We start from the raw sequence: 19,378 nt of genomic DNA on the forward strand, positions 1-19,378 counted from the left end.
CATATATATATATATATATATATATATATATATATATATATATATATATATATATACATACATACACACACACACACACAACGGATCACAAAAGTCACGGTTCGGATCGGATCACAGATTTAAGTCATGGATCAGATCATTTTTCGCAAAAAAAAAAAGGTAATAGTACTTTGTCTTCATTTATTTTGTAAAGCGCTTTTTCCATTAAATTAAAAAAAATCTATTCAAAATGTAAAATATAGCCGTTTAGGATTTAGGAATACAACTTTTAAGTGCAATATGAGGCAGACATTCTTATTTTGACATGGTTCAGGTGTAAAATAACAAGGTATTAATGGCTTGAAGTTGTGTTCCTATAATCTAAACAGCTAAGTTTGACATTTTGAGTTGAATGTTTTACTTTTTAATGGATGAAAAGACCTCAACGTGCAATTTAAGGCACATTCCCTTCCTTAAAGTGTACCTTTGGCTGTTCATTTCGAGGTACTGATGGTGTTAGTGACACAATATTGTGTTGTGTAATAAATGTCCAGTCTTCCTATCTTTGTGTCTATTTTTGTATTTGCCAAAACAGCACGCCTGAAATCGTCCCTTTGATTTTAATGTACAGCGCCATATTGGGAGCGGACGTGACGTCATGTCGTAGGTGCACTCACAAGCTCCCATAGAGATATATGCTGTCATTGATAAAATTGGAGCATCCTGAAGAAAGTCAAGAAAAAATGGGCCAACGGGGATATTTATATAAGCCAGAAAGGTCCTCAGATTCAGAGTCCAGTCATGAAAATTGCAAGCCTGACTCAAATTGTTTAGAATCTGACGAAGAAAATGCTGTGGTGAATTGGAGAGAAAGCCGGGCCAAGATGGCGGCTGGGGCGTGGTGCAGATGCGGGCATTGCATCAAGCAGAAGACTGGTATCGAGTGCTTTTGTTGCCATGAACACAAACTTGCAGTGGATAAAATGGAAGAACAGACTAAAATATTTAACTTTAAAGGTTGACCTACCATAATATGTCTGCCACGTACCATCCCTTGAACTCATGTACGTAAGCGGCATGATCAGGAAGTACTTGCGTGACCCAGCCCCCGACCAGCTGTCAAACCGGTAAGTTGACATTTCGGCAGTGCAGTCGGCCTCCTTTCTTGTTGAATTTTGGCATTTTCCCACTTTAACACCCTTATCAATTTGAGTATGCATTCCTTAATGGCCCTAGGACTTTGGAAACTGGCTCATTAGGACAGTCTAAACACACATTTGTGTAAAGAGGCTCAACGCGGCTTCATGTTAGAAAACGTTGACCTATCGCCACCAAAATCCACATGCCCATCTCTAATTATGCCCGCATCAATCACTGAACATATTAAAATGATCGGGTACATATTTTGGATTTACGAACATTAAGTGTAGCCCTCATTAAGCTGCAAGCTAGCTAGAACGTGCACGGAAATAAAGACAGTATATTCGTTCGTAAAACCTCAGATATTGGTGCGATTATTTTGATATTTACAGCGATTGGTGTGGGCATAATTAGAGATGTGCACGTGGATTTTGTTGGCGATTGGTCGTAGTTTTCAAAGCCACGTATTTCTCATCTAAGGGGAGGGAAATTATGCCTACAAAATCAGAAATACAGAGGCGATTTTTTGATATTTTCAGATGTTGACGTGGACATAATGTGCATGTTAATTTTTATAGCAATTGGTCCTAATTATCTGAAATTAAGCGGTATGTTAAGCTTTTTTTAATTACATGTTTTAGACTGTCCCTTGGCAGTTTAATTTAACCATGTTGAGAAACCAAGCAGGCGTTTGTAACATGTCCACAGACAATAACATCTGCCTTGTTTACAATATTGGTCTATCTTCTAGCTTGTGTAAAATGCACTTTTTGTCCACTTGAATATTGATCTGGTTTAAATGTTTGTTTGTTTTTTATATTATAATTCTAACAGCTTTTGAGTTTGATGCATTGGTTTTACATACGTGAATATGCCCATACGTGATATGGATGTATTCAACCAAACTATTTTGTAATATTGGAAAACAAAAACAAAAAGAATAATAATTTCCTATTTGTATAAATTAAATTTTTCTGTTTGGCTGTTTCAGACAATGTCGACTAATGGCTTATCGGACATACACCCTGTATTTGCATCGAGGACAGACCCTTAGGAGACACGTGAGAAGACCCTTACCTTTATGCTGTGTAGAACTCATCCACCAACGATTTCCAGACCCCGATGCGTAGGATTTAAAGAATATCATGTAGAGATCTGGATGTGGGAAATCTTGGATGTAACATGTCATAACATGTTTGCTTGATTTGCCAATTTAAAATTGTGTATTGATTGCCACGTTTCAATATTGACCCCAGTGGGACAATAAATCTGGTCATCTGGTCATTGTTGTTGTCAATATTATTAATGTACGGTAAAAGAAAATGACCCCCCCACCCCCCAGCCCCTTTGTATTTTTTATTTTATTTTAACAAGCGCAAGTTACATGCTACGTTGTCATACATTAAGTCTAATATGCACTTAATAGATAACAATTACAGACCACTCACTTTTGACATTGATGATTCTGGTTTATTTATACCAAAACATTTACCATCTAATTTGTGACAACAGCTTTATCAAGTTATAATGCATCAATTCTGAGCAAACATTTTGCAACTATTACTTTCTATCCTGTATAAAAACACGTTCTTGTCATATATGAAATGAAACCACCCAGTCATTAATTATATTCTTATATAAAACCTATCCACATGTTTTTTAATAAGGTCTTCTTTTGGAGGGGCTAGGACCTTTTATATATATTTTTGGCTGATGGCCTTTCTACCTGTGGAAGTTGCTTGCCCTCTGATTTCGTTTTCATGACAGTTGTTACCATTTCAAGGACGTGAGAGTTTAAGGCGGCCTAGTAAACGGGCCTCACACGCCATGCTTGAAGCGCAATTCACCCTCGCTCATGGAGTTCCTGTGGGACTTATTAACTTTGGCTTGCTGTCTGCCAACATTTGCATTGTGCTTGTAAAACAGCTAGCTGTGTCCTTGCCAACATGCAGGTATAGTCAAACTCTTGTCTCTAGGGGCAGTACACCAGCAGGGCTGAGTGGTAGGCTTCCAAATTCCCTGTGTAGCAAAATTAACTGATTAGTCTAATATTTAGTAGCAGTCTCGGATCAAACACCATTTCCTTGACAGCCTGCAACGTTGCAGCCTTGAGCCACTTTTTCTTCTTTTGCTGGGCTGGCGTGTATGGCTCGTGTAGGCAAGCACTGATATGTTTGTAGCCAGACCACCTATGCTTGCCTGCAATATGAAAGCAAATGCTTGTGAAAAGTTCCACCAATATGTCAGGATTGCCGTCACAGTTCCTACTGTTAACCACACGTGGTTTTCAATACTTCGCACCCACGGCGCCAGATCAGCATGTCGCTTCTTCTTTGATGTATCCATCAGTTTCTTTCTGAAGCTATTAGCAATATGATAACACATAAAATTGCTGATTTATTCTTTGGGACTGATAAACGTTTTTCACCACAGATCGAAGTCCGACATGCCTGTCTGTAACAACTGTGGACACTTTCATTTGATCCATTAACACTCGTTCTAATGTTTTACAAAATCCTAGTTTTTCCATAGCTTGTGATGTACAACTTTGTGTCACTTGAACAAGCTCAAAGTCAATAATTTTGTTGTCCGTCTGGTTTATGAAAGAATATGTGCAGTATTTTGCACTGAAACTAGGGCTGTCGCATCTGCCATCTCCACATAGAGTGAGGGGTTAATCAATTTGTTTCAGCTCATTTTGAAGTGACACCTTATGATCCATCAATTTCTTGTTGACAACAGGTAATATCAGTTGTTGTACCTCGTAGAAGGTGCTTTCACATATCATTGCCAAGTTCTGAATTTTTTAGAAGTTCTCTAAGCGTGAATAAGTCATTCAGGAAAAGAGAGTGGCAGCGCATATAAGAATGTTTCCAGATGTCACCTTTGATCTACCCTCACCAACAGAAGGCTCGGCTGACCAAGTCTTCTCAGCATGATCACAGAGATAATCAATATGATAGACAACATTACTGCCAAACACAACTTCCGAAAGTTGCTAACGGGGCTCTTGCATGCAGCACAGGCGGTAAGATGTACTAACTCCTCCAAGCAATGTTCAAAAGCAACATACTTTTTACAATGAATGTCTCTGTCAGAAGAACCGGGTTCTGAATCTGACTCCGTACCAAGGGTATCAGAGTCTTGGTTTTCAGGTTCAGATGGTGCTCAAGAAGATTCTGGGACCGGTGCTACAACTGTCACACCCAAGCTGTCATTTGAAGTGTCCATACTTTCTGGCTTCTTGACACTGTTGACCTTGGTTGTTGAGCATTCCTGATATTTCTTAGGGGTTGATGAGCACATTGGCATGAGATCATTTATGTGTTGACAAAGAAGGGAAATCTGATGCCTCTGCAGAGGAACAGCTTGTGACTGGTTCAATTTCAAGAAGAATTATGGCTGACATAGCTGATGGCTTTTTGTTGAGCCGAGCTGAGTTCTTGGAGCAATATGTGTGGTCATGTTCTAAAGCAATATCATTACCAGGCAGGGACATATGCACACATGCAGTTGGATAGACAACAAGAATTTCATCCGTCACAGGAAACACTTGCACTGGGTCAGTTTGCACTGCCACATGACACACCTGTAGCAGATAAAGAATAAACTGGTCATGTTTGTAAATGAGAATTAGTTATCAAACATTTTTACCTGGTCAAATAAAATAAAAATAAATAAAACTGCTATTAAAAAAAAGATTCCCCTTCTGCCCCCGGTGTTCCGTCCCTCCACGCGGCGGGGGGTGGGGTGGGCACCCTCTCCGCTCCGCTGTCCGGCCCCTCTTCGGCGCCGGTGCCTGGGTGCAGGGGATCCCCAGGATCTGCCGGTTGGTGGGGGTGGGGGGGGGGGGCTGTGGGATTGGGGGGCCTGGGGGCGGCTGGGGCTGGGTTGGGGTGGATGGCGAGGGTAGATGGGGGGCGGGAGGAGCGGGGGCTGTGGACCGGTGGGGTGCCTGGCGGGCCTGCAGTGCCCCGTCCTGCTGCGTTGGGTTGGGGGCGCGGGCCGTGTTGGGGTGGGGGGCGCTCCTGCTCCTGGGTTTGCTCTCCGGCCGGTGGCCCCTGTGGGGCCCGGGGGTCATCCTTTGGCGCTGCCGCGGCCTGGGGGGCCCTGAGGTGTTGCGCTTGCTCTGTCCTGGCAGGGGTCGATGGCTCCCCTCTTTGGTGGAGATTTTCATGCATGCCAGATCCACCACACCAGCATCTATCGAAACTCAGACACAATCTGCTTCTTCCTCAGGTCATTGAATCGGTGGAGGCTGGTGTCTGTGGATCTCACTTCGTCTGTCCTTCCTTCCTTTCCTCAGTTTCTCCTTTGGTCTCTTGAGGTCTCCCTGATTTGTTGGAATTTAGATGTTTCTGGGGTTGGTGGCCCGGGGGGTGGTGGGTGGTGTCTGGTCGGTGCTGGATTTCACTTTCCTTTCTTTTCTTTGGTCCTTCCTCGGGTCTCCTGACGGCCTCACGACTCTGGCTGGAAGTGTTCGGTTTAGGTGAACGGTATGGGATTTTTTAATAGGTTTTTGGTGAACTAATGAATACACACACACTCACACACGCACATACACATACATACACTCACCCACATACAAAAAAAAAAAGAGCAATGATGATGACATGTCAAATCGGTAAAATTACCGAATGAACAATACTGAGCTCTAAAAAGAAAAAAAAAAGAAAAAGATTGTTGTGCTTTGTGCTGTGTGTAACAGCACAAATAATTGAACCGAGTGGTATATTTCAATTTATAATTTAAAGTAGGTTTGCTAGTAGGTATGGTTTAAAAAATGTTCGTTGAAAATTAACATAAAAAACTACTACTGGTAAACCAAAAAAAGACAGTGGTGAAGTGAAATGTAAAGCATATTAATGTCTGAATAACAAGCCAAAAAACAAGGATATAAGAACTACTTTTGTATGCCTTAACCTGCCAATCCACAACATTCTGTATATCGTCACTGTCCTGTGAAAAAACATTGTCTTTTTCTTTCTTTTTTTACATCTCGGGAATTTAACTGAATGCAGAGAGAGAGAGAGAGAGAGAGAGAGAGAGAGAGAGAGAGAGAGAGAGAGAGAGAGAGAGAGAGAGAGAGATTTGGCCGGGTGAAGCTTCATGAACCTTTGAGACTTTCTTTCAAAGTGTATCGAAAAGGAGTCTATGCTTTTGTTGCTTCAATGAAAGCAACATATGGGACATCTTGTGGACAAAAGAAAAAAACAACCTATATTGAAGTGTGAAACAAGCACTCACTCTTATCTTTCATCAATAAAAGTCAAAATAAATATGATACAGGGCAATGTATTATTTACAGAAGTCGGGGTTTTTTTTCTTTCCAGAAGTAAAATATGATTGACTTGAGCATGTTTATTATGTTTATTATAAACTGGAGTACTTGTTAATTCAGGGGAGATATTATTATTATCATCTCTTTTTTTAAAGAAGGGAATACATAATTCAATTAAAAAAAATGAAATGAAGTAAAAAAAAAAAAAATGAAATTAGTTCTGGTTCAGGATTCTCATTTTGTCCATCACTACGTGTCAATTTATGAAAGCCAACCAAGATCACAGAAGAATGTACAGTACAACTTACATTTTCTTGGTATACAGGACAGGTAGCCATAGCGACTTCATCTGGTGCACTGGGACTCTTGGCTTGGGGTGCCTCAAACAAATGTGTACGGTCGCTGCATGTTGCGACGTGTTCGTCGTCTCGTAGAGACAAACGGGCATCGCAAACATTTATTTCAGTGGTTAGCATCGCAGAGTCACAACAACTTTGTCGCTAAGAAAGACGAGCTACTTAATTATACTCTCATCAATGGCAAATCTGAGCCTCGGCAATGTTGTAAAATAATTAATGTCATTAATATAAAAGCAAACATGATAAAATAGCCGATTCACAACCAGCAAAATAACGCTAGCTGGAGTGTTACCAGTCTAAGAAAAATAACCACTGACTTTATGGTAGCATTATTTTCATACCTTTTTTTTTATTTCGTGACTCCAACCGATGTCCACAGTCACTCCCTTGCTTTTGGGACCGGTCGCTAAATATTGTTGGGACTGCCTCCAATTTAACTTCTTTTTAGGGTATCCCATTAGCGCTGCTTGTAAGCTCTCCTCACAGAGTGTCCTGTACCCAAGTTATGAAGCCACTGTTACGCTATCAATTTTCGTTGAAGATTAACAGGTTTAGGCACACAAAAGTAGTGCTTATCTCTGTTTTTCCGTTTGTTATTCAGACAAGCACATGCCTTACATTGGGCCATGTCGTCTCTAGCAGGTACTGCTAGAGGTAGCCAATAAGAGCCGGTTTTGTCTATCAACGACTTGATATCACGCCACTGCCCCTAAAGGCAAAAATGGCTGCATGCATGAACTTCAATGGCGTCTCGAAATTATATGTCCCGCGATCTATTACAAGCTTGTTTTAATACAACCAGTTGTAACCCAAACACGCTTGGATCCAATTTTTCTTCACAAACCACAAACATTTTTCCTTCTGAAAATGTGGTGTGTGTTGGCTCCGATGGCGGGGTAAGATGCTGGTCCGACCAGGCAGGCCCAAACGTATTGTGAGGGTCTGCTGGGAACGTCTGGCAGAATCCCCTGTCAGAAAGAGTTTCAACGCCCACCTCCGGTTGTTCTTCAGACATTCCTTGGTTGTATTGCTGGAATGCTTTGGATTATTGTCATGTTGCATGATCTATATTCTACCAGGCTGTAACTTCACAAAGGACGGCTTCAGGTTATGATTCAGGATTTCACAATATTCCTCTGAAATCATGATTCCCTGGACTATGTGGAGTTGTCCAGGTCCTGAGGATGAAAAGCCAGCCCAGAACTTAACATTCTCACCACCCTGCTTCACTGGAGGGAGAAGGTTATTTTGCTGGTATGCAGTGTTGACCAAACAGTTTTGGACTTATCTGTCCACAAAAGGGACTTCCAAAAAGCTTCAGGTTTGTCCAGGTACTCTCTGGCAAAGTTGAGATGGGCAGCTTTGATCTTTTTTTGTGAGCAGAGGCTTCTACCAAGCAAGCCTTCCATGAAAGCCTTGTTGATTGACTTTTCTTCTGATTGTTGAAGCATGCACATGTGTCCCAGATGCAGCAAAAGAGGTCTGCAAATCCCTCGATGTGATGCACAGGTTGGCTTTCACCTGAATTATCATTCGTCTTGTGGGTCTTGCTGATATTTTAGAGAGTCATCCACTTCTAGGCTGGATTGTAGTAATTTTCAGTGCTCTCTAGTTGCAGATGATCCGCTTCACATTGGAATGAAGTTCAATTTTTTTTAGATTACTTTATAGCTTTCCCCAGACAGATGTGCTGTTACTACCCACTTCCTGAGGTCCCCTGAGATTTCTCTTCCTCTCAGCATGACTGACCTGTATGGGTTCACCTGGGTAAGACTAAAGTGATGTGGTTTTGTCTCTGTTTCAGTCTGTGATGCACAATTTCTTCACTAAACCTCTCTCATTTCGTTGGTTCATTTCTGTGGTTAGTTTAGCTACCAACTTGTCCTACCTGATCCTACTTGACTGCTTTTTTTAAGCAATGCAGCTCAGGGTTCACTTACTTTTGTACCTACATGAATTGACCAAAAACTCTTTTTAATTAAGTTTTGACTACACAATTGTTTTTTTAAAAAGAACAATGCATTGCAATGCTAAACCTACACCTGTTATTTCATATAAAATGTAAAAGTTCAGTTTGAGCAACAAAATCAAGACGTTCACAAACGTTTTAGCAGCACTGTATATATATATATATATATATATATATATATATATATATATATATATATATAAGGGATACACCGAAATTAAATTTGTTGGCCTAAACCGGAAATGAGAAATGTTTGGCCGAAAACCGCAAAAAAATTATGCCATTTTTTAATTCATTGTAATGAATTAAAATTATATTATTATTATAAAATATTTAGGCCAATTTTAGCATGGACATTTTAACAAAGCATGTGTGTTTGCCAAACCACAATATAAATTTAAATGCGTCCACACCACAGACATCAGAGACATGTTGGCGAATGGTACATTAAACACCAAATGCAAGGTGAGCAACTGAGGATTTTCTGGCGGTGCAATTGGACTTTATAGTCAGTGTACAATAGTACGCACTGGCGGGCACGGAGGTGTGCGATGTGGTGCGGATGACGCATTTGTAGGCTATTTGGAGCAGGACACGGTGCGGCGCACTTAAAATCGGCACATTCACATATTCACCAACATTTAAAAATAAATACATTTCTTCGCACCAGCCAATAGGCTTTGGGAACAGACTGTAAAGTCACACACGGCGTCGTGTACTGTAGTCACCCGGAGATAGTGGTAAGTGTTTACTTGTTTAAAACTGTTAATAGCAATAGTGCCAACATTAGCTAACATATTCAGCACGGCCACTAGAATGCAAGTGAAAAAGTGGAAGCGCTCGAGGGGCTTTCATCAAAGAAAAAAAGGAATGCGCTGCAGGACAAAGAGTGGCTCACCTGTAGTACAGTACTCGCAGCGCTCTCTTTTTTGACATAGTTCTCCTCCTCCGGTGTGCACAATGAAGCTGCCGGTACTCACAAACGCCAGCGAGCAGCAAGGCGGACACTCACTCCCGTGTTTGGTGTTTAGTTCAAACAGACACTTGCTTGCAGCGGGGTTTTTTTTGGGCTTGCGTCACCACAACATCCTCTTTCGGCCATACTCTTTCGGCTTGAACCTTGAAATTTTTGGTGGCCAAATATTCGGTGCATCACTAATTCTGATTATTCTTCTACGCTTTCCGTTAACTCCATGTGGCTGTGCTACAGCGCCACTCCAGACTTGGCATATACATTACAGCCGTTAAATGTCCTCAGTGTCTTCTTTTGGACACACGCATGCTTGAAACGTTTCTGTGTACGAGATTCTTTTAAGCTTTCAAGCACAGAAGCACTTTCTCCACACACACACACACGCACCCCCGCACACGCATGCACGCACGCACGCACGCACGCACGCACGCACGCACGCACACACACACACACACACACACCCCCACACCCCCACACACACACACACGCACCCCCCCCCCCCCCCACACACACACAAGATATGAATAGGGTGGAAGGTTGGAGACCTGACACTTATGTTGTCAGTTTTAGAGTGGAAAAGATCAAATGATTATGACAAATTTCAAATTTTGGATGCATGTTTTTTTCCCCCAGCTTCTTCATACAGATTTCAACATTGAAATGCATTGACTTATCACTACTTTCTTTCTGTTCTTCCTTTGCAAGTGCCCTGATTCTGGCTCTTCCTCTCTTACTGGTGCTGAATCAGAGAGTAGACTTCTTCCACAAGATGGCAGCTTTGAATCATCACCCTCCAGCAAAGAGGTATGCTCAGCATGGTATTTTCTGCAGGTGATTCTCTGTACCATGCCATATCTTGAATATACTATTATGTACTAAATGTTCTCTCTTATTCATAATAATAGTCCAGGAGAAGTCTTGCATCCTTTCCAACATATGTTGATGGTGAGTATTGTCATCTAATATATTTGGATGCAGCATGAATGGAAATGAGTACAATAGGATTTACCTCATCCATACCATATGACTATTTATTATTAACTAACAAAGTTGCCAACAGCTCAGCCTTTATCTCACTGACGAGTTACACTATAACTAAATTGATGAATGTTGAATAGCCAATTGCTGTCATTTAAGTTGACCTTGTCAAATTGAAATGTCAGTAAAGTCATCTTATTTATATAGCCGCAGCTGTCACAATAGGTGGACAGTGTAACACATTCTCAATGATAACATGATATGACTGAATAGCATACCAAAGCCTAATAAACCTAATTTAATGGGATTATTAATAGTATTAACTGGTAACCATAATGCCTTCTAGTCTAATTGGTAGCTTGCTAAAATGCTTATTTTGGTCAAGTTGGGTAAAAAAAAAAAAAGCAAATGGTCACAAAAGTGACAAATATTATCTGAGATGTAATGTATGAAAATGTCAAATTGGTTATTCCTTGGCTTGTGTGCTAACAAAGTACAGTAATAAGAATCTGTTACAGATAAAAACTTACTTTGTTGCCCTTCACAGTCAACTTTAACCTACTGTAGCCAGTTTACCACTTAAAATGTTGGAAAGACATACTCTAGTTTACTCTTTATGAGTAGGATCTGAACAGTTCTATTCAAATGTTAGCTATTTTCAATTGTGGACAAGATCACCCATTGTGTTATGCAAAACAGTATCTAAATTCAAGCTATAGCTACCGTATATCCATCTGACTAGGAGTGGACAGATGAGAATTTCAGGAATTTCCCGAACAGACCACAGACCGACCACACACACCCACACCCCCACCCACACCCTCACACACACGCACGCACGCACACACACACACACACACCGTGGGATAGGCTCCAGCGCCCCCTCCGCGAGCCTTGTGAGGACAAGCGGTTAGGAAAATGGATGGATGGTTTTATATATATATATATATATTGTTAGAAAACGTTCTTTGTTTTCTTGTGTGTTAAAATAAAACTCAAAGTTGAGATCTGTGAAGAGGCTTCCTTGCAAGGTTTTTATTACAGAAAGTTTCTGAAAGACACAAATGAACCCACTGAATCAGTGTTCTCTCCCAATGTGTGTCCTTCCAGTGGACCCACCCCAACTTTATACAAAAACAGTGTTTACCGGATATGTTCTCCCCCCTCCCTCCTGTCCTTGAGGGATTGAGTGAAGTAGAACAACAGATTATACTTCCTCAGCTCATATCTTAGTTTCACTCCAGCTTTAGGAAAATAATTGGTTCCTTGAACTTTTAGACCGGATAATTTATGGACAGAAACTCTGCTTGCACTTTTAAACATATACTCCTTTAGATAACTTATTAGACATTCCTTTCCCAGGGAAGAGAACAAAAGACACTATGCATAGAGTAAATTTGAATTAACTGTTTTCTTATTACTACACAGCTATAACTAAATTCAAAACAGTAAAAAAATGTTAACAATGTTAACATTCCTTCAATTGGGCTCGAAAGAGCCCATAATAAACATTTAAACATTTTTTAGAGGAAGATACCAGCAGGATCCTTGTCCCCCACATTGGATGCAACAGTGGGCATGAATGGGGAAGTGTTAGCAGAAGCAACCATCATATAAGAAGACTTATTTTGTACGTCCTGTTTTTCAATAGACGTGGTAATAATTCTTTGGCAAAGAGAACAAATACATGGAATACAGCAACACCCGCACGTGGTTAACAAAGCAGCGAAAACAGCAACAGATATCAAAATTGAGGAAACTAAAGTTTTATAGCGCCCAAATACATCCATCCAATTATCCCATACAGAAATATCCACACCGGAATGCTCTTTCATTTTCTTATTGAGTGTCCGCAGTCCTTCAATTGCAATGGTTAAACTTCCATCTGGTGCAGTATTGTTAGGAATAAAAGTGCAACACTGATCTCCAAACATTGAGCAAACTCCGCCCTTTCTGCCAGCAACATATCTAGTGCAATTCGATTTTGGAATGTCATCAGAGATGTGGCAGCTAACTGGCTGTGTACAGCCTCAAAACCAGATTGAGTCCAATTTCCTAGCCTTTGGACATTATAATGTACATAATTAATTATATCTACGTTGTTGTTAATGGTGCACCACCAGCAAATTAGAGATTCGAATCCTGAGAGTACATGATCAGCTAATTTGTACTCATCTGGCACACCTCTTGGTACTCCAATTGCATCAATGTAGGTGGGGACATTCTGCTCTTGCCAAGAAGAACATTTGGTTCTCTGAAAAGAAGGAGGAGATTTTGGTTCCCAATTATCAATCATTTGTAGAAGGTTATCAACAGAGGTGGGGTAGATTTGTACTGGCAGAAGGAGGGTGATGAAAGCACAATATCCTCTTATATTCAAAGGCAACTTATCAAATATCCAATTGTCACCACACCACCACCAAATATAAGCTCGAGATTGAGGTTGGAACTTTTGTCCCACATCTATTGCCGAAATGCAGTGAGTGATGTGATTTAGTTCTCCCAATTGTTCTCCAGTACCTGTCATTTTAATACATGAAAAATTACCATCCGCAACTTTGTTTGAAAATATTGGTTTAGTTGTCTGCCAATTTACGAGGGGATACACCTTATCCCATTGAGAGCATTTGACATTGGGGACAGTTTTATTCATAAGTTCCATTACACAGTGATCCTCTATTTTAGCAGGGATTACTCGCAATAGAGGTCGTGGTCCTACGCATACCACACAGTTTTTTGCAGAGGCACGAGCCGCTTCGTTCGCCAGCAGTAGCCAATTGTGACTGCTGCCGGACAATCCTGTCGTAACACGGAACCACTCAACTATCAATCGGTATGCTAACAGCCTCTACCCCGGTCTCCATCGTGTATTTAGTCATTTTTGGTTGTTCTAACTTACTCATAGTCTTATTTACACAAACTAAAATGGGAAAATAGGGATCAGCTCCGGAGAACCATGCCCATAACAATAGCCCAAAACAGGAGGTGTTATATAGAGTTGCATTAGGCGGCCGTATATTTCCATCAGGAAGAGCAAAGGTCAATTCGAGTCGACCTCCCATTTTACGCGGTGTTATCCTTTTGCTAAAGAAAATAGCCTCCTCGCTAGTTCCCGGTGGCCAGTATCGTCCGTTCTGGGTGGTTATAAAAGCACTGGAGGTCCTGCAATGTGCGACTCTCCCAGCGGTGCCGTAGGAGCCGGAAATGGTCTGTTTTTGTGACCTTCAAACGGAGTCCAGCCTTTGGCTGAGTTTAGTGACATTCGCACATTCATTAATGCAATAGGAAGAGCTTGTAGCCAATTCAAATTTGACGAGGCCAGTGCTTTAGCTAATTTTTCTTTAATATTTCTATTCATTCGCTCAATCCGTCCTTAGGATTGGGGATGATAAACTGACCCAAATGTATGTCTTAGCCCCAATGCTTTTTCTACTTCTTGTAGATGTTTATTTTTGAAATGGGTTCCATTGTTTGATCTAATTTTTCTGGGAAACCCATGTGATGGTATGTAAGGATTAATCAAATGTTTTACCACGACCTCTGCTGTTTCAGATTTGCATTGATATGCCTCAGGCCATCCGGAAAAGGAGTCCACTATTACCAACAAATATCGGTATCCTTCCACTGGTTTTATCATGTCGGTAAAATCCATTGAAATTACTTGTCCCGGAGCAGTCACTTCTACATCGTGAGTGCCCGGAGGAGGTTTAGATGTAGGCATACTGTTAAATTTATTACAGTATTTATTTATTATTATTATTTTAACGATTTGTCTCATGTAAGGATGCCACCAGTTGCGTAGTCGTTTCAATACTTTCTCTACGCCAACATGGCATAATCCATGGGCTTCAGAAATCAGGTTTTTTAATTGTTTCTGCGATGGGATATATTTACCTTGTTTTTGCCATATACCTGCTCCATCTTTTTGTCCGCCTTTTGACAGCCACACACTTTGTTCTTCCGGACTGGCCTTCTCCTGCCACAGCTTAATTGTTTCTGTGGTTATTTCTTGTCCTTCTCCTAATTCACCTTCGCTCACCATCAATTGTAGTGTTGGGCTGTAACCCGCCGCTTGTTTTGCCGCCTTGTCTGCCGAATAATTTCCTACTGACACAAAATCATTATTTTTTGAATGTCCTTTACATTTTATCACAGCTACTGCTTTAGGCAGTAGTAAGGCGTCTTTCAAATCAAAGATGTCTTGATGGTGTTTGATAGGTGTCCCTGAAGCAGTCATGAAGTCATTTCTTTGCCATTCTTTTATGGCTGTATGCACAACCACATGCGCATACGCAGAGTCAGTGTAAATGTTCACAGTCTTATCTTTTGCTATTTTTAATGCAGTTGTCACAGCCACTATTTCTGCTCTTTGAGCTGACTGTGGTCCTGTGAGTGCCTCTGCCACTATCAGGTCAAAAGTTGTTCCAATCATCTGTGTTACAGCAAAACCTGATTGGAGTCCATCATTGCCCTTAAAACAACAGCCGTCCGTAAATAACATCAAGTCTGGGTCGTCCAGTGGGATGTCGTAAAGGTAATTTCTCAGTGAGTGCTCTTCCAAAATTTGCTGAGTGCAGCAGTGGGATTGTCCCTCCAACATGCCTTCTGCCATGTTAATTCCCTCATGTACAAACAAAATGTGAGGTTGTGTCAGGACTGATTCAATCTTTCTCTGTCGTCCCCCTGTCATAGTAAATGCTTGGCTGGTTACGTACTGCACTGTACTATGTGATGTACGTACTGTCAGCGGGTGATGTAACACAATATGAGATGTTTTCTGAATCAGGCCTGCTAATGCTGAAGCAAAAGCTGCACAAAGATGATGACGTTGTTCATATTTTTCAAGAGGTGTTGATGCATAAAGGCAAACATGTCTATTACCATTTTCCCCCTTTTGAAATAGAACAGCCGACACACTGATGGACTTTTCAGAAACATCCAGGAATAACATTTTAGTGTAATCAGGGACGACAAGAGCCGCAGCTGATGACAGCAGAACAAAATAGTTCTCAGCAGCTGGAGTCCAATTAAGAACATGTGACAGGTTTCTCATTCCTATTTCATTCACTAATTGTCTGAGAGAATGAGTCAGTTCCGCGAAATCCGGAACACGATGTCTGGAATAGTTGCACAGACCCAGAAAAGCCAATATTTGTTTGACATTTGTCGGTTTGGGATGGTGCTAAATGTCATCTTTGTGTTACGGAGAAATACCTGTTCCATGCCTCGATATAAGTCGACCCAAGAATGAAACCTGAGGTCGGGCAATTTGGAGTTTGCCTTTGAAGCACTTCAAGCCCACCGAAGCCAGGTGGATCAAAAGGAGCTGTGTAGCTTGAAGGCAGGACTCCTCGGATGGTGCAGCTAGGAGTAGATCGTCCACATACTGCACCAAAAGAACATCAGGAGGAAGTTGGAGAGGTGACAGACAGCAGCTGTCGAAGGGAAGCATTGAAAACTCCAGGAGACAACACAAAACCCTGAGGAAGCCGGGTGTAGTAACACTCATTATTCCACGTAAATGCAAAATACTTCTGCATAGACAGGTCAAGAGGGATGCAAAAAAATGAATTTGCAAGATCAATGCAGGTAAAATGCGTGTGTAATGGAGTGATCTGTTACAGAGCAGAATGAGGATTTGGCACCGGTAGTGTGGGTGTCAAAACTTTAGCATTAATAGCTTTGAGATCATGCACCATACGAAATTCACCAGTATTTTTCTTTACTACTGGGAGAATAGGAGTATTGTAGCTAGACCTATCAATTTTGCAAAGAACCCCCGCTTTAAGCAAACCATCAATTGTTACTGAGATGCCAAGTCATCCATCCTCCTTCATTGGGTACTGTGGTACCCAAACGGAGTCAGGTTTTAATTCAAAAGTTACTGGAGCAACTTTACACAGGCCCACATCAGTCGGGTCAGTAGACGAGTGCAGCAGGCAAGGATTGTAACATGTCACCAGCAAGCTCGCTGTCAGATGTTTCCCGTCCATGATGTCGGTCCAAAAGCTGATGTTCTAAAACAGACATGGAAACAAACAAATCAGATTTAATCCAATAGGCATCAAGAGATTTGGAATATAGTAAATCTGTATGTATAAAGTGTTGCCAATCAGTTGCTCTTGTGCAGGCCAGGACAAATGGACCCAAATCTTTCGCCGTGTGCTGGGATGACACCATCAGTGAAATATGAGGATGACATGCCAGCACAGATTCACCAGGTGGTTCCGCCATCTCATACCACCGAGATTGTTCTTCAGTCAGATTAACAGAGAACGCCACACCGGGTTTTCCTGCAAACAGATCACCTACAAGTAACTCCCAGGCGTTGTCAACAACTGTACGGAATGCTTCACTGTATATCTCATCACCACACCTGTCATAAAAGAGAGTGCAATGCATACAGTCAGATACCATATCATATGATCGTAGATTACTCACCCAAGATGACCAAAGTGTCCAAAAAGTTTCAGCATCTCTCCAGCCGGAGGAATCAGTGTCAATCTTTGCCCAGTAGATGTCAGCAGTGGTGCATGTCATGGTGTGTTGAGTTACCACTGGAAACTGGGTGGAGACATTGGAGGCGGAGTCACCCGCGCAGTAATAAGTATGTCCATCTGAGAACTGAAGCGTGAGCCCGTCCGGCCTACATTGGATCAATGGAGCAGTTCTTATGAGAAGATCCCTTCCCAAAAGATTCACTGGACTGTTCGGGGCATACACAAATGAATGTAAAAAAATCTGCGTGAAGCACTGCGTTTGTAACGGAGATGTCATGTGCAGAATAGTTTGTTCTCCCTTGAATCCAACCAACAAAATGCCATCAGCGGTGAGCATACTTCCAGGTGGTAATGTCATAATGGTAGAGTGACGAGCTCCAGTATCTACCATAAATGATAAAGTAGTTCCGCTTACCGTCAATTCAATCATAGGCTCCTGCAATCCTTGGCATGTGAATTCAGGGTCCCGTCATTGCAGAAACTGTCCACTAGGTGGCAGCAGGAACTGCTGATTTGGCACAGGCGGATATTGCTGCTGGGATGAAGCCGGGCGGGGAGGAGGGTTCTGTGACTCACGTCCCCTTGGCTGGTAGTAGCCGCGTCCTCTTTGTTGACGTCTGCTCCACCTGCCCCTCCCGGCACGTGGATGCTGTCGGCAGGTACTGGCCCAGTGGCCAGAACGGCCCCAATTGAAGCACTGGTCACGGTTAATGACTGGTCCCGACTGATACATAATACACTCAGAAACAACAGTAGGTGATGAGTCAACAGTAGGAGCCGGGAGAGCAAAATTCTCCTCTTTTTTTCTTCAAAGTTTGTAATTGCATAATTGCCAATTGTAATTCAGTATTCCTATGTTTTTCAGTTTTTGATTCAATATTTTTGGCATACCTTCGCAGGTGATTATTAAGATGAGACAACCATCTGGCGTGATCAGATCCGGGCAAATCGGGATTCACCTCCATGGCCTGTACAACAGACTTAGGGACACCTTTCAGCACCGCTGCTCTAAAAACTTGCGAATACAGTGCAGAGTCAGTTGGCCAGTGTCCAGTTTTCAACGAATATTCCACAAGAGCTCGGTTAATAAACTCCGCAGCCTCCTCATCAGCTTTTGGAGCAAACATCAAGTCAGATATGACAATTTCCGGGATTGGGAACAACCCGCCAAGCACTTCAAACAGTGTCAAATAATTGTCACGTGATAGTGCCTCACCATCCATTAAAGATGATATTCCTGAATTTGTCATCAACAATTCCAGTTGAGAGAGAGGGCATGCCTGCGTTAAGAGCGCACGCATATCCCCCACAGTTAAAATCTGACCTGTCACCTCTCTCTGCAGAGACCTCAGCCAGTTTTCACCCCCCGCCGGCAGTGGGGGAAGTTTATTGAAAAGTACGCTTAAGTCAGAAGGCAAATAAGGCTTATACACGGTAGCCGAATTCCCGGTGGCTGGATAAACTTTCGCCAACATAGGTGCTTGCAAACCTGTTTTCGAACGAGTCACAGATTTTTGGGGAGAACTGTCTGAGAGACGTTCGTTCATGCTAATGTCACGAGTATGATCAAATACAGATTCAGGGCGCGTCCGCGAAACAGCCCCAACCGCACATGTTAGATCAGCCAGCTTCCTCTGAATTTCTACAATTTGATAGCTGTTCGCCAATGCACTAGAAGTTTCATTAGTCATCTCACGTTCACGTTGCCGAAACAATTCGTCTCGTTCAGCCTTCAATAAACGGTTCTCTTCTGTCAATACGTCGTCTGCAGCTTTTTCAAAGCGAGAAAGAATCGTACGCCATTTGCTGCGAACTACCTGGGGCACTTCAGCGTGTCTAGTCAGTTCCAAACCGAAAGCTCTAGCCTGAGTCAATTTTTCCTGCGGGCCATCCTTCATAGCCAACATTTTGTCTAATTTTTCCTCCGATTGTTTCACAGAGGCGGTTACGCCAGCTGCCAAGCCGTCAGCCGCGGCCTGCAAAACAGATCGATGCAGTCGAGGATTCGTATCACAATTTTCACCATTCCAATCCACATTGAGATTACCGCCATTTACAGTCAATATAGGCGCCTGCAAATTTTGCAGCATCTGAATAGCAGTTTTATATGGTGATTCAGTAAACGGGTTTATAGGTTAGAACATTTTTCTGTGAGCGGCTCAGTATATGCCGGTGGAGCTGTTAGCTTAGCATCCAAAT

At 42.0% G+C, this 19,378-nt stretch overlaps 1 protein-coding gene and 1 pseudogene across 1 annotated transcript in view; one reads left to right on the top strand and one right to left on the bottom strand.

The window, feature by feature from the left end:
• The window catches only part of LOC147174831 (amyloid-beta A4 precursor protein-binding family A member 1-like), a 115,017-nt gene that overhangs the window by 28,331 nt on the left and 67,308 nt on the right, over positions 1 to 19,378 (top strand). Inside the window, exons 2-3 of the mRNA XM_086076151.1 lie at positions 10,407 to 10,505; positions 10,607 to 10,646. Of these exons, the coding sequence (XP_085932277.1) occupies positions 10,407 to 10,505; positions 10,607 to 10,646 (139 nt within the window). The remainder of the gene's footprint in view (positions 1 to 10,406; positions 10,506 to 10,606; positions 10,647 to 19,378) is intronic.
• LOC147174832 (uncharacterized) lies at positions 17,649 to 18,480 on the bottom strand (annotated as a pseudogene).

Source organism: Leptonotus elevatus, chromosome 5 (assembly GCF_054856555.1).
Source record: "Leptonotus elevatus isolate MCC_2025b chromosome 5, RoL_Lele_1.0, whole genome shotgun sequence".
Classification (NCBI taxonomy): Eukaryota; Metazoa; Chordata; class Actinopteri; order Syngnathiformes; family Syngnathidae; genus Leptonotus; species Leptonotus elevatus.